A 14,140-nucleotide genomic window follows, 5' to 3' on the forward strand; every position below is an offset into this window, starting at 1 on the left:
ATATTTTTCAGTTTTTAAAAGCATTTTTATAAAATAAAAAAAATCCAGGGCATTATTGATCCATTTTGAATAACACAAGGGCATTATTAGACTCATTTTATAACGGCATGGTCATTTTTGGATTCAAATTTAAACGGGGGTTATAATTGATCCATTTCGAATACCACAAGTTCATTTTTGGGCCTTTTCCCTAGATTAAATTATAAAACATTGCTGGCTTTGAAAATACTAAAATATAATTGCCTCGATGGGAACATAAAAAACAGCCAGTTTCCTAATTCAAATAATCTCCTGTAGACTTCCATTTGCATTGTGAACTAGCGAATATAACCTTCTCCTAATTTGCTTATACGAGATGATAAGCAATGAATATACTTTATTACCGAAAAGAATTTCCATAGTTTTCCTTATAATTTTTCACTATATTCCCCTCTAGAATAATGGAGAAAAAGTTAGGAGAAGATCCATTTGCTCTTTTCCTTTTTACTGATTTTCTTTTGCATTTTGTATAACAGAAAAAAAAAAAAAAATTTTTTTCTTACCTCCTATCCACTCCCCTTCTCTAGTTGCCAAACGAAGCAAACTCCAAATAGAGGCAAAATAAAATCACTTAAACTTGTAATATCACCAAGCATTTCTGAGGCCAAAGCTACATTTCCATTTATCATAGATACAAATGATGCCTTACAAATTGCAATATGTAACAAGATTTTCATGTTTTTAACGGGAATATATATAATCTATCGTTCATTAGTTTTTTCACAATGTTGTTTCACACCCTGAAGGAGACCACTCTCCTCACTCCAATGTTACAGAATAAACAAACTATACTTAGAAACTACTCATAAGAAACTTCCGCCACAGATACCAGGAAAGAAGACGCCACACCATCACTTGGGTTGCTTATTTTGGGTTGGATGAGCTTGTGGTCTTGTTGGACAGGCAGCAGCCATGGCACGTAACCGTCTAGCAATTTCACTGAAAGATGGGCGGATGGCAGGATCCGGAGCCCAACATTGTTCCATAAGCATTCTCCACTCACTGTCACAGAAGCTTGGCACAGGCGGTCTCAATGTGTTGCTTACAATACCACCTGCATACAGTACAAACGATACAAGCCTGCTTTTAAGAAGGATACAAGACTGCATTAATTTCCAAACTGCATCTGTGGTTTGTATAGCTTTCAGCTTTTACGTAGGATCGATCACACCATTTCTTTATATTTCTACCCAGCTTAGAACTAGTAGAAACTACAGGGAGGGACACCACCAAGGGATTCCTGCATGAGAATGAGGAGTGGAACACAATGGGAAAAAAACCAAAACAAAGAGAGAATTAAAAGGAATGAAGATTAAGTAGGGTTGAGGGGAGTGGTACTCTATTCTAGATGTCTATCAATCAAATCAATTTCACTTCAATCCTAAGCATAGTTGGGGTCAGCTATAAGAATCCTCTATATAATCTTCGCTCTATTCGAGCCCATTTCACTTCAATACTATATAATTTGTCTTTTCGGTGCATTTCAATTCTCAGTTCCACATACCAAGTATTTTCTTGTATGTTCAAGCTGCACCTGACATTCTAAGTGGCTTCCTAAGTAAGAGATTAGAGGGAATAGGAACAAGCATTAAACTAGTTGACAATATCTTTTTTAATATTGCCACTTATGGAATGCCCTTGCAGATATAGTTTTAAGATTTAAAAAAATCTTATTAACTTGAGAAGACCAAAGTTTTGATCACAAAGTTCTAGATATTGATTTTTTTTTTAAAGTGTAGCGGACTTCAGAAATTAGAGGATAAAAATTGGAAGCGCCTGAATTGACTAAATATGTCTATAAATGTTGTGCTTTTACTTTCCAGTGAAGAAACAACCTTCTGTTGCTTACTTTTAGACTGGACTCTTAACACTCCAGCCTTTATCCTTCATTAAGGCGTCATTTAGCAGGAAATATAGGATATAGCAAGTAATTTTATTGTCAGATGCAGGCAGCAAATGACAGCACAAAGTGCAATAAGCAATAGCAAGAGCAAAATGTTGGAAGGGATTGAGTAAAACAAACCTATAATTGCTCCATAGTGCATATTAGCATAAGGTTCCTCGCCAGTAAGGATTTCCCACAGCACAATCCCAAAGGAAAAGACATCGACCTGCAAAATTTTGATTTGTCACTACGAATGGCAACTAGTGCGTATAGGATTGCATTTTTTTCATGGTTCTTTCTATCCAAAAAGTGAAATTCCTGCTGATAAAGTTTTGGTCAAACAACATTTCAAAGGAAAAATTAGAAGGAAGTGTTGCAAGAAAATAGAGGCTATTGAATGCAGAAGCTTAAACGCAAAACTAATGAAACAAAGAGACCACACAATCCATCAGATTCTTGAAGTTGGCGAAAAATCAATAACAGCAGGTTGAGTTGATAAGCATTAAGTATGCCCCTTCGCTACACCCCACACGAAGTGAAAAATGATGTCTGAAATAGACTAAGTTTCACATTCACATGTGAAGAGGTTAATATAAAAAATAGGAATTGAAAGCTTACCTTCTCAGAAACCTTGTTACTGCCACCATTCAATAGTTCTGGAGCCATCCAAGGAAGCGTTCCCCTGACACCACCAGTAACCAAGGTATTTCTCTTTATTTTTGACAGTCCGAAATCAGCCACCTATACAGAACACGATTTTCATTAGCTTTGGGTTGTTCCCTACACAACATCTTTGCTGTCCTTTACTTGACGAAGAATTAATTGTCACATTAAACTTGTAACTTAGTATAATGAGTGGTTATCGAAGTGACTGAAGAAGTTGTTTACAGTGCATTATCATTTTAAGCTAGTAATCCGGAAAAGACAACCTTAGATCTAGAAAATGTGTAACGATTACGAAAATCACACTTTTATAGGTACAAGTCCTCTTGTGGTATTCCACCTATTGCTTGTTATTGGTCTACAGATGGTTGTATCAAGAATTTTCGCAATAATAGCTTGGATCAAGGCGGGATTAACCGCATTATAAATGTTTTAGATCTATTTCCTCTCAAAGGGTATTACTAATATATTGGCTAATAAGCTGATTATGATTGTCAGACTTGTATGGTATAGAAAGACAAAGCACATTGTCGCATTTCAGATCAAAACCAGCAAATTCTTGCAAATGCAGCACCCATTGAAAAAATTCAAAAGCAGCACATTCTTGAAGTCACCTTACAAATGGGTCGAGAAGGATCCTTTAAGTTGACAAGCAAATTGTCACATTTCAGATCAAAATGCACAATATTCTTTGAGTGCAAATATTCCATTCCAAATGCAGCATCCATTGCAATTATGAGCCTCTTGCGACGATCAAGGTGTCTGGACAGTTCGAGTAGGGAGGAGAACATAATAAGTTTTCTAGAGAAAAAAGAAAACGAAACGAATAGTTAAAGAAGTGTACTATCCAGTATTACCGCACCTGTCCTTGCAAAGTAAAACATGTCTAAGAGAACCATTCACCATGAATTCTGCTACTGTGGCAAGAGTCCCCCCTGGCCCATCTTGCACAACACCATAAAATGCCACCACATTGGGATGATGTAGTTTTGAAAGAATTTCAGCTTCACGCCAAAACTCCACAGTCTGGAAATAGTTCCCAAGTTCTATCATGAAATAGCTAGTGCAAAGAAAGCAGAAGCATGACCAATTTATGTACTTAAATGCTTCTACAAGTTCAAAATTTTATAAAATTCTAGACTACAATGGAACTCACTCCGTCTCTTTCTGTACTGCGATAAAAGCCATTTCAAGTATGTATAAAGTAACTTGTAATGATACAAAATATCAATTGGGTGTACAATTTACGCTAGATCTCATAAACCAAGTGCCAACAAGAAAACACTTCACAGCTTCTACCATGATATAGAGATATAGACGGCGCAAACAATAACATGGATTTCCTTCTCAAAAAAACAATAACATGGTTGTATAACTTTTTAGCTTCTGTTAGTTTTATTTTTGCAAATTTTGCAGTTCAAGATGACCATCTACTGGAAACTGCACATTTGTTACTCATATTGCAGCAGAAATAAAATACGCTATTACTTTAAGACACTCACCAATCTCTCCTGCTCTGATGAGCGACCTGTGAAACAGCTTTTTTTAATTCTCTTGATGGCAACGTCAGTCCCTCTCCATTTTCCATGATATACGGTCCCAAATGTTCCAGAACCCAATTCCTTTAACTCTTCAAGATCTTCATTAGTGATAATCTATAATGCAATAAATCAAGTTAACAACAAAGATTGACAGAAAGAAGAGTTGCAAATACCCATTAAAGTAGAAGAGATGTATAATTAACTATAATCGATGTGTGAGAAAAGACTAATAGAAAGTAGGAAACACTCCATATGCAAGCCAGATGCAGAACGAAAAGCCAACAAGGGAAAGAAATAAAGAAGGAATCCTAAGGATATGCTACCTATATATGGTTATGTACAGTACAAGGAAAGAAGTCTATATACATTCTGTAACAAATATGAACGAAAAGCCCTCTCCTCACCGACCAAACACCCCCCCCCCCTTCCTGCGGCGCGCACAATGAAAAGGAGAAAAGAACAAAAATTATAGCAATAATGACTACACTAAAATGAAGCTTGATTAAAGCTAACTTTATTGCTTAAGAAAATGAAAGCAAGGAAAAAAATCATACTACCTTTTCTCTTGAAATTTGGGAAAAGGCTGCTTTTACACTAAAATAAGGCTCGACTAGAACTACCTTTATTGCTTAAGAAAATGAAAGCACGGATAAGAAAACCTACTACATCATATGTCACTGGCTACTTATCCTTCCTCCGGCCCCAGCTGTCCCCACCCTCCCTCCCCCAACCAAGCATCACCATCAACACCAGAAAAAGAAAAGCGAAAGGCAAAAAGTGATGTCAAAGCCTCGCCCAGGTACAGCCGTACAGGGGCTAGTACTTGGCAATATCAACAAGACAGAATACAGACTGATGCCGTATATGGCGTGGATGGCCTAAGAAAAATCTGTACCAAAGTCCAGAACATCAAGAAGAATTACAAAACCTTTCTCTATTTAATATATTTAGATTTAGAAAATGGAACGATTCAGAAAAATTATAAGCTGTCCCATGAAACTTGTGCAGATATATTCAGGACCTTGAAGTAGAAACTCAAAGCTTTTCTATATCTTGACTTCATAAAGAAAATTCATAGACTCGATATACACTTTGTAAGTATAGAATCTTTTATTTTAAAAGGAACTTTGTTAGTATAGGATGTAAGGAATGTAGAGAGTAGGAAAGGAAAAGAAATGTCTCCTTTCACTTCCTTCCAAATACTTCCATCCAAAAGTAGCCTTAGTGCTTTTTTTGAATCTCAGGCGTCTTTTAAACTCATACCCAACCACCAATAGAATAGTTCACAGTACCTGCAAGGAGCTAGGATCAAAGTCTCCAAGCGAGAGATTGGTAGGGGGAAAGCCAGCATTCTGAGCTCCTTGGTTCTCATCCTTCATGTTACATAAAAGAATTTACTTCACCATATGCTAAAAAAACAATAATTTCAAATTGAAGCAAAATAATGCTGATAGAAATCTCAACTACTAAAAAGTACCTGATAACCCGATTCAGGTATTTTTGAACTCAATTCACCATCATACAGCATACTTTGAACGTAAGTGGTTTGAGAAGGTTTGTACTCTGAAGGCAAATCCATGGTGTCTGGTCCAACAATTTCAGGTGATGGTTGCTGGAACTCAGCTTCAATATTGAGCTGAGAGTCCATATGATCTATCATTGCTCCATCACGCTGGAAAGGATGATAACCAGAATCCATAGACACCCCATCATCAACATTTGCACAGGTAGAAGACATACTAAGATGATCCTGGTCCATCAAAGAGACATCTCTTCTACCAAAATCACCTTGAGCTATCTTTTGAAAAAAGGACCAGTGCTTTGGTTCATGGTTCTCCATATTCAAGCTCAAATCAGTTCCATCAGTGTGTAGTGGAACAGGCACTGGTGAAGCATCCATAAGTTTAGCTTTCGAAAATATATCAGCGAGAAAATCACGGGGAAAGCGGTCATTAATGTCAAAAAGAATGCTCCCATGCTCAATTGTCCCAACAGTGACAGAGGGCCTCTCTGTGGAAGCTGCTTCTCCAACCTGACATTCTTTCACAGCCAAAGGCTGTATTTGCTCTGCTGCTTTATTTCCCTCGGCTCTATTTGCAGCTGCATCACCCCAATGAAGCTCTGTCTGCCCAGAAGCAGACTCAGCCTGGACATTACTGCTTGTGATGATATGATCACCTAGTCCAGATTTCACTTTATCTGCATATGTTGCAGCTTTCAGCTCAGGCTTATTGAGATTTGCTTCAGAAACTTCTCCAGCACCCTTGGTATAAATTTCTGTGGCACTGACACTTAACTCTATAGATTCCTGAAATTTTACCCCTTTCTCTGCAGTAGCACGTTGATTAGCAGACAAAGATCTTCCAGAAGATATAACATGCTCTGTCTGGGGAGCCACATTCCCGTCGTGCAACTTATCTACTGATTCTATGATGTGCTGTGTGCCTCCAGAGTGCGCATGGGTCATTATGAACTGCGAAGCAGATGAATCATCAGATCTAGATAAACGATTAAGGCCGGGCTGTTCCCTGGGTATCCATTCAGAACGATAAGGCCGTGAAGGAATTGATGATTGTTCGTAGCTAAAATCAAGTGGATGTGTCTCTGAGTCACCATAGCCAGCATTTGAAGTTCTACCAGATCTGGAGAAGCCATCTTCAGTAAACCTATCAAGTTTTTCTTCCTGAACAGCTTCAGGAGATGCCGAACTCTGCACTTGTTCCTGAATCTTGTCATTGATTTTAGATTGTGTAACAGAATTTGCAGCAACTGCCACAGCAGTGAAGGTCGACACTTCAACTCTAGGAACGTGACTTGAGGTGGAATCATCCAGTGGGTTTGAGGAAACAACTCTTTCGCATTCCAAAGGACACATTTTTTCAGGCTCATTTATTTTCTGCAAAGAGCTTTCTATCTTTATCTTTCCCTCCTCAAGCACTTCCTTCTCTCGATGATCTTTACTACGTTCGAACAGCTTCCGAGAAGAGTTATCTCTTTTCAGATTTACTACTGTAGCAGGTGTCTCATAGTTATTCATATGCGAGCTCTGATAAGACTGCTCAAGAGCCACGTCTCCTTTCCAATTCATGTAACCGTGGCCCGAACTTACAAGAAAGTTATCTGTGACTTGTGAAGAGTTGGGTGGATGATAACCATGGTTGTACTGCACTTGCATATTGGGTGGATGATAACCATGGTTATACCGCAGTTGCACAGATGGAAGAACCAGGCTTTCGCCATCTACACCTCGGAAGCTGTCAACTGGTATGGAAGAAGGTAAAGGTTGCCATTCAGTGCCACCATGATATACAGTTTGACCCAAGTATCCTGGTTGATTTGAGTCGAAGGTATGTGATGAAATTGACACCCCTACCCCTACATGAGCAGATTGATTTGTTAGAGGCATGCCAATGACTGGATCTGAAGTATCAGCCTCTGCTAGATCCCTAGCAACTTGACCATTCACCCCAGCAATTGTTGCACTCAGAAACTCATCCAGGTTATTTTCTGAAGTGCTGGCCAGGGCAACAGAGTTTCTTCTCGAACCAAAGTCCATGCCGTTGACAGCAATAACGTACTGCATCTCTGAATCTCCTTCAATATTTTCCAGACCAACCAGAGAATCTTCCAAGTCACTGTTAGAAAAGAGAAATATCCGGATTTTTTGTGATCCGTCACCTTCTAATACATTACATTCCTCTATCATATTCTGCAAGTCTTCATCACAAGAAACTGACACTAATGCATCAAGATCCTCACCAGGAAGCTGATATTTTACTGTGTGACAATTGTTAAATATTGTCAACATCTTTTGCCTGAGTTCCTCCCAAGAAATATCCTTGCTTACACGGACGAGGTGCGTATCACCTCCAACATATCTGAGTTTCCCATCACTTGGACGAGGGATAATTCTACCACCAAAACTGCACAGAAACTTCAACTTTGTTGATGTACTAGATCTAGAAGACATATGGCTTTGAATCCCATGGACATTGTTATTTCTCGATGAGGCTCTAGTTCCAGTTTGCACAGCTTGGTGGTTGCTTATCCCTTCATTTATAGAAGTACTAGACCTCTGGTGATGTTGAACTCGAGTTTTTCCAACTGAGGCAATCATGGAAATATCTGATCCACTTTCAGAACCTGTATGAGAAATTCCAGTAGTCCCCCCAGAACCATGAGGAATGAGGTTCTGCTTTGGGTTAACTCTTTCCCGCATAAATTCCAAAGAAAACTCTTCGCCAGTCTGAAAGGAATAGTTTACAGGTCTAGCTCCGACTGGTACAATGAAATCAGGTGGTCTTATGTCTGCACTGATAGAACTGCATGAATCCTGGAAAAATCTCTGGTTTGAAGAGCCAATGACCTCTGTTCTAGTCTCTATAGAGCTATAACGAGCTTGTTCAAAGTTATTTTGCTGTCCCATCATCCCTTTTCCAAAATCCCTATCCATTTTTAATCACTTAACTTAACATTCACTCAGGAAGGAGACTTATTAACCATGGAACAGCAGCCAAGTATGAGCTTCCAATCTCAACAGCAAGCTTTATTTTCAGATTCTTTAAGAAGAAATGAGTAATAGCTGATTTTATTTAGCTATTCTCTTTTAGAATTTTTAGAGGTGAACATTGATCGAGCAGTTAGGTAACAGAAAAACCGTTATAACCGTTTTCTTATTTAGTTATCCCTCACAGTAAACTTCTAATACGCTATGCCTTGATCTTGCAATTTTTTAGGTAAAAGCTGACCCTTGTGAAGAGCTACAACCTGCACAAAAGCATTTAGTCTATTATCAGAACATGATTAACAAGATAAAATCAAGGGTTGCCATGTTACGTGTCCTATGCAAGGTAAACACATATTAAGGTATCATTCCGACAATGTCTACTTTCCTAAAACCAAACCTCAAGGTGAAAATTATATTATTTGCCATAAAAATGTCAAAAGAAAAAGGTGAAGACACATTGTTCGATGAGTGCTTGTACTAACTCTAAGAGGAGCATCAATTACTAAACAGGGTGAGAATACATATAATTAACTAATTATATTTGTAATTAACGATTAGAAAAAGTCAAGATGTACAGTCGCACATGTCATTCATTTACGATTATTGCAAACACCTGTTGATGGTAAGTTTTTTCCAGCCAGAAATTTCCACTCTCCCAACCTTTACAGCAAGTAATAAGATCCGTAAACTTCAGTTCGTTTTTTTATTTTTTATTACTAAAGTTTGAACCTATAATCTTTGGAGAAAGTAAAAACAAGTCTTATAAGTGGCTTGTATTACACTGAGCTGTAAAATCTTTAGCAGAACCTCTACTTCTATCAACATTTTCAGAGCTGCCGCAAAACACACAAGCTGACCCAAGCCGAAACCTTAGCCAGCTCAGTTCAACTCAACTGTTTAGGACCTAGCATCAAGCCCGACCTCAATAAAACAAATTATTAGCATTAAAATAAAAGGAGCCCGAGTAGAGCAGAACAATTATATAAGATTCATGAAAACAATCACAACTAGCTTAACATTTAGACATAGTTGATTGAATGATGAAACTCGGCCTTATGGGAATAATGAGATGCTCAAAATCAACAACCAAAAATTATCCAAACCCAAATTTTAAGTTAAATCAAGCTAAAAACAAAATTAAAATCCAAACTTTTTATTATCAAGACAAAAAATAAAACAATTCTCAACCAAAAGAAATTGCGGTTCTATGATCAAACAGTTTACCGTAATACATTTACATGGCCAGCGCCGGAGCAGAAGGGAGCAGTCGCGGAAGCAAATCAGGTTACTAACTGATAGATATTGGAGATCTCTATGGTTCTGCCATAGTGAAAAAGAATCAAATGTAGACTTGCCCCTAAAGTACGCTTAAAAGATGGTACTTTTAGCCTATAGGTCTGGTACTTTTGGACAAACTTCTTTTTCTACTCAAAAGACTTCATGGTTGACAACTTCAACGTCCAAATATATGTCCTTTTTATGCTTTCAGTCATTATATTTCACTTCACTTGCACTTTTGACCTTATACTTTTTTTTCCTTTTCGAGTTTTAAGTTTTAAGTGTTGATATTATGTCCGAAGTATCATAAAAAAAACAAAAGATTTGTTATGAATATGTTAAAATGGATGTCTATTGAATACTCTTAGATATCCCTGTTCCATGAACCATTTGAGTTCATGTACTTAGTTAATTCATCACATAATATTTATAACCTTTAGGTGTATTCTTGTAACTTTTCATGTATCTTATATCCTATAAAAGGGTATTCTTTATCCTATGAAGTACATAGTAGAAACACACTTGAATAAAATAACTTCTACATTCTCCTCATATACATCCCGTCTTCGTTTGTATATTGTTCTATTTTGCTCTCATTTCTTAATACGTTATCAGCACGAGGTTCTAACCAACTGAGATTATCTGCTACATCAGAATTTTATCTTCTTTCTAAAAGAGGTAATCAGTTTCTTTTTCGATTCAGCTATACATTCTTATGTTTATAATATTTCTACTAGGATCTTTTTTTAACCTGCAATTTAATTACTATATGCATAACTTATTTTGAATATGATTATAATAATTGCATTGGTATGAAAATAATAAGTTTCGGTTAAATTGATATTTCATTATATAAACTACGAAGAAGTTTAATCCTACACATAAATAAATAAGTATTAAAATTGAATTACAATAATTAGACTAATTAAGCCCGCATCCAAATATTCTAACAGAATATGCATTTAGAAGGAATTCTTGCAAAATTTTCAAAAGGTTTAAATGTGTCTCCAATAAATTTATCACCTAAGTGTACAAACTAATTAATGACTTTAAAATTAACGACTGAACTATTAGATGAATCGTATTGAATGTTGAAACTTGTCAGAATTGATATCATCTAGTTTTATGCCTACTTAGCTTATTGAAACGTATTCTAAGTAGAACAAAATTATACTAGTACATATTAATTCAACTTATTTATTCTATGAAAATATACTTACATGTCTAAAGTTTTTGTGGGTAATATTAAACACTAATTTATCATCGCACTGCACATATTTGTTTGTTTGATAATTTTACATATATAATATTAATACACGATTATGTACTGCACTGAATTGATAATAATTCTTGTCATTATAATTTACTTATATCTATGATAGTTTTCACTATGTCGAATTTGTCAAAGATTGAATTTATGGCACTTGACATCTCTGGGAATAACTATTTGCCATGGGTACTTGATGCTGAAATTCACCTTGACGCTTAAGTTTTTGGTGACACTATTAAAGAAGGAAATGAAGCATCAAGTCAGGATAAGGCGAAAGCCATGATTTTCTTTCGCCATCATCTCGATGAAGGGTTAAAAAGTGAACATTTAACCTTGAAAGATCCATTTCAATTATGGACTAGTTTGAAGGAACGATATGACCACCTAAAGACCACGGTATTGCCAAGAGCTCGTCGTGAGTGGAAGCACTTACGGCTACAAGATTATAAGACCATAAGTGAATATAATTCCCAACTAAAATTATGTGGGGAACCTATGAATGATGAGGACATGCTGGAAAAAACTCTTTCCACTTTTAATGCCTCAAATATGGTGTTACAACAGCAATACCATGAAAAGGGCTTTAAGAAATATTCTGAGTTAATTTCATGCCTTTTGGTGGCTGAACAACATAATGCCCTTTTAATAAAAAAATCATGAAGCCCGCCCCACTGGATCAGCTCCATTTCCAGAAGCGAATCTGGGAACGGTAGATCCAAAGTCTGAAAAAAGACAAAATAATTATCGTGGCCGTATAAATTTACGTGGGCGTGGCAAGGGGCGAAATAATAATCGCCATGGTGGTGGTCGTTATAAACAAGAGAACAATAAGGGTTCTCAGAATAATCCTTCAAAAGGCAAAAGTAATGTTTGCCATCGATGTGGTATGAAAAATCATTGGGCACGAATTTATCGTACACCTGAATATTTTGTCAAACTTTATCAAGCATCTATAAAAGGAAAACAAAATAAAGTTCAGACTCACTTGACTTTTCAAAATGATCTTGAGGCGGGCCCTATGAATAATCATGATAAAGTTGAAGCAAACCTTGCCTATAAAGATGATATTTTTGAAGTCCTTGCAGATATTACTCATTTAGAAGCTGGAGACTTCTTTGAGCATCATAACTGAAAACTTATTATTGAGAAAAATTATAAGAATAAATGTATTTCTTTTTATGAAATTCATAGTTTGAATAAAACTTTTTATGTTGTCAGTATTTAATTTCATAAATGTAGTTTCTTTTGTTCTTAAATTTTTCAATATTACTTATGATGTATGTTTTTTTTGAAGAATATGAAAACTTCCCAGTCTTCATTTGGCCGTATGAATAATAAAGAAGAAATATGTCTTTTGGATAGTGCTACGACGCACACCATATTAAAAGATAAGAGATATTTCTCTTATTTAATTATAAAAGAAGTCAATATCATAATAATATCTGGTAGTACAAAATTAATTGAGGGCTCTGGAAGAGCGACTGTATTACTACCAGGAGGAACTATATTGCCTGTTAATGATACATTATATTGTAGTAGGTCTCAGAGAAACTTGTTGAGTTTCAAAGATATTCGCCAAAATGGCTATCATATTGAGACCACCAATGAAGGAAATGTTGAATACCTTTATATTACTACAATAAAAGCGAAAAAGAAGTATGTGCTTGAAAAGATACATCTTCCTCTGGATTATACAACACTAATATTAGTGTAGTTGAATCACATGCCATAGTAAACAAGGAGTTTACTAATGATTTTATTATTTGGCATGACCGGTTGGGCCATCCCGGTTATAATATAATGCGCAAAATAATTGAGAATTCACATGGTCATTCATTGAAGAACCAAAAGATTCTTCAAACTAAAGAATTCTCTTGTGCTGCATGTTCTCAAGGAAACTGATTATTAGACCATCAGTAATTAAAGTTGGAGTTGAATCTCCTGCATTTTTGGAACGTACACAGGGTGATATATGTGGGCCCATACACCCTCCATGTGGACCATTCAAATATTATATGATTTTGATAGATGCATCTACAATATGGTCACATGTGTGCTTGTTATCAACCTGCAATTTGGCCTTTGCGAGGTTACTAGCTCAATTAATAAGATTACGAGCACAGTTTCCAGATTATGCAATTAAGACACTTCGTCTTGATAATGCTGGTGAATTTACGTCCCAGGCCTTTAATGATTATTGCATATCAACTGGGATAACAATTGAGCATCCAGTTGCTCATGTTCATACTCAAAATGGTCTAGCGGAATCATTGATCAAACGCTTCCAATTAATTGCTAGACCAATGCTTATGAGAACAAAACTTCCCATTTCGGCATGGGGACATGCTATTTTGCATGCGGTAGCTCTTGTGCGGATCAGACCCACAAGTTATCATAAAGTCTCCCCAATACAATTTGCTTTTGGTCAGGAGCCAAATATTTTCCATCTTAGAATATTTGGATGTGCAGTATATGTTCCAATTGCTCCACCACAACGCACAAAGATGGGACCCCAAAGAAGATTGGGGATATATGTTGGGTATGAATCTCCTTCTATTATAAAATATTTGGAACCTATAACTGGAGATTTATTTATGGGACGATTTACTGATTGTCATTTTGATGAATCAGTATACCCAATATTAGGGGGAGAAAATAAGCAGTTGCAAAAGGAGATAGATTGGAATGCATTATCGCTATCTCATTTAGATTCTCGAACAAATCAATGTGAACACGAGGTTCAAAAGATAATTTATTTGTAAAGTATTGCAAATCAACTACCTGATGCATTCACTAACCTACCAAGGGTGACTAAGTCACATATTCCAGCTGCTAATGCTCCTATTCAAATTGATGTCCCGGTTGGACAATCTATAAATGCAAATGAGTCTAAGCCACGCTTGAAACGTGGTAGACCAATTGGTTCCAAAGATAAAAATCCTCGAAAGCGAAAAGAA

General features: G+C 36.5%; 1 protein-coding gene across 3 annotated transcripts; it reads right to left on the reverse strand.

Moving 5' to 3' along the window:
* Window positions 1-634: 634 nt before the first annotated feature.
* LOC107814022 (RAF-like serine/threonine-protein kinase 24) lies at window positions 635-10,126 on the reverse strand. 3 transcript variants are annotated; one of them, XR_012701144.1, is made up of 9 exons: window positions 9,860-10,103; window positions 5,606-8,895; window positions 5,421-5,501; window positions 4,090-4,242; window positions 3,450-3,647; window positions 3,202-3,349; window positions 2,543-2,665; window positions 2,063-2,150; window positions 635-1,093 (listed from the first exon to the last, which is right to left on the reverse strand). XR_012701144.1 is itself a non-coding variant. In XM_075234219.1 (9 exons), the coding sequence occupies exons 2-9, from the start codon at window positions 8,579-8,581 to the stop codon at window positions 891-893; spliced, it is 3,936 nt and encodes a 1,311-aa protein (XP_075090320.1). In that variant the 5' UTR covers window positions 8,582-8,895; window positions 9,860-10,126; the 3' UTR covers window positions 635-890. The 3 variants fall into 3 exon arrangements, 2 of the variants coding, with proteins under 2 accessions (XP_075090320.1, XP_075090321.1); XM_075234219.1 differs by having other exon boundaries at window positions 3,450-3,613; window positions 9,860-10,126; XM_075234220.1 differs by having other exon boundaries at window positions 3,450-3,613; window positions 9,868-10,084.
* Between the last annotated feature and the right edge of the window lie 4,014 nt (window positions 10,127-14,140).

The sequence above is a fragment of the Nicotiana tabacum genome, chromosome 17, assembly GCF_000715075.1.
Source record: "Nicotiana tabacum cultivar K326 chromosome 17, ASM71507v2, whole genome shotgun sequence".
NCBI lineage: Eukaryota > Viridiplantae > Streptophyta > Magnoliopsida > Solanales > Solanaceae > Nicotiana > Nicotiana tabacum.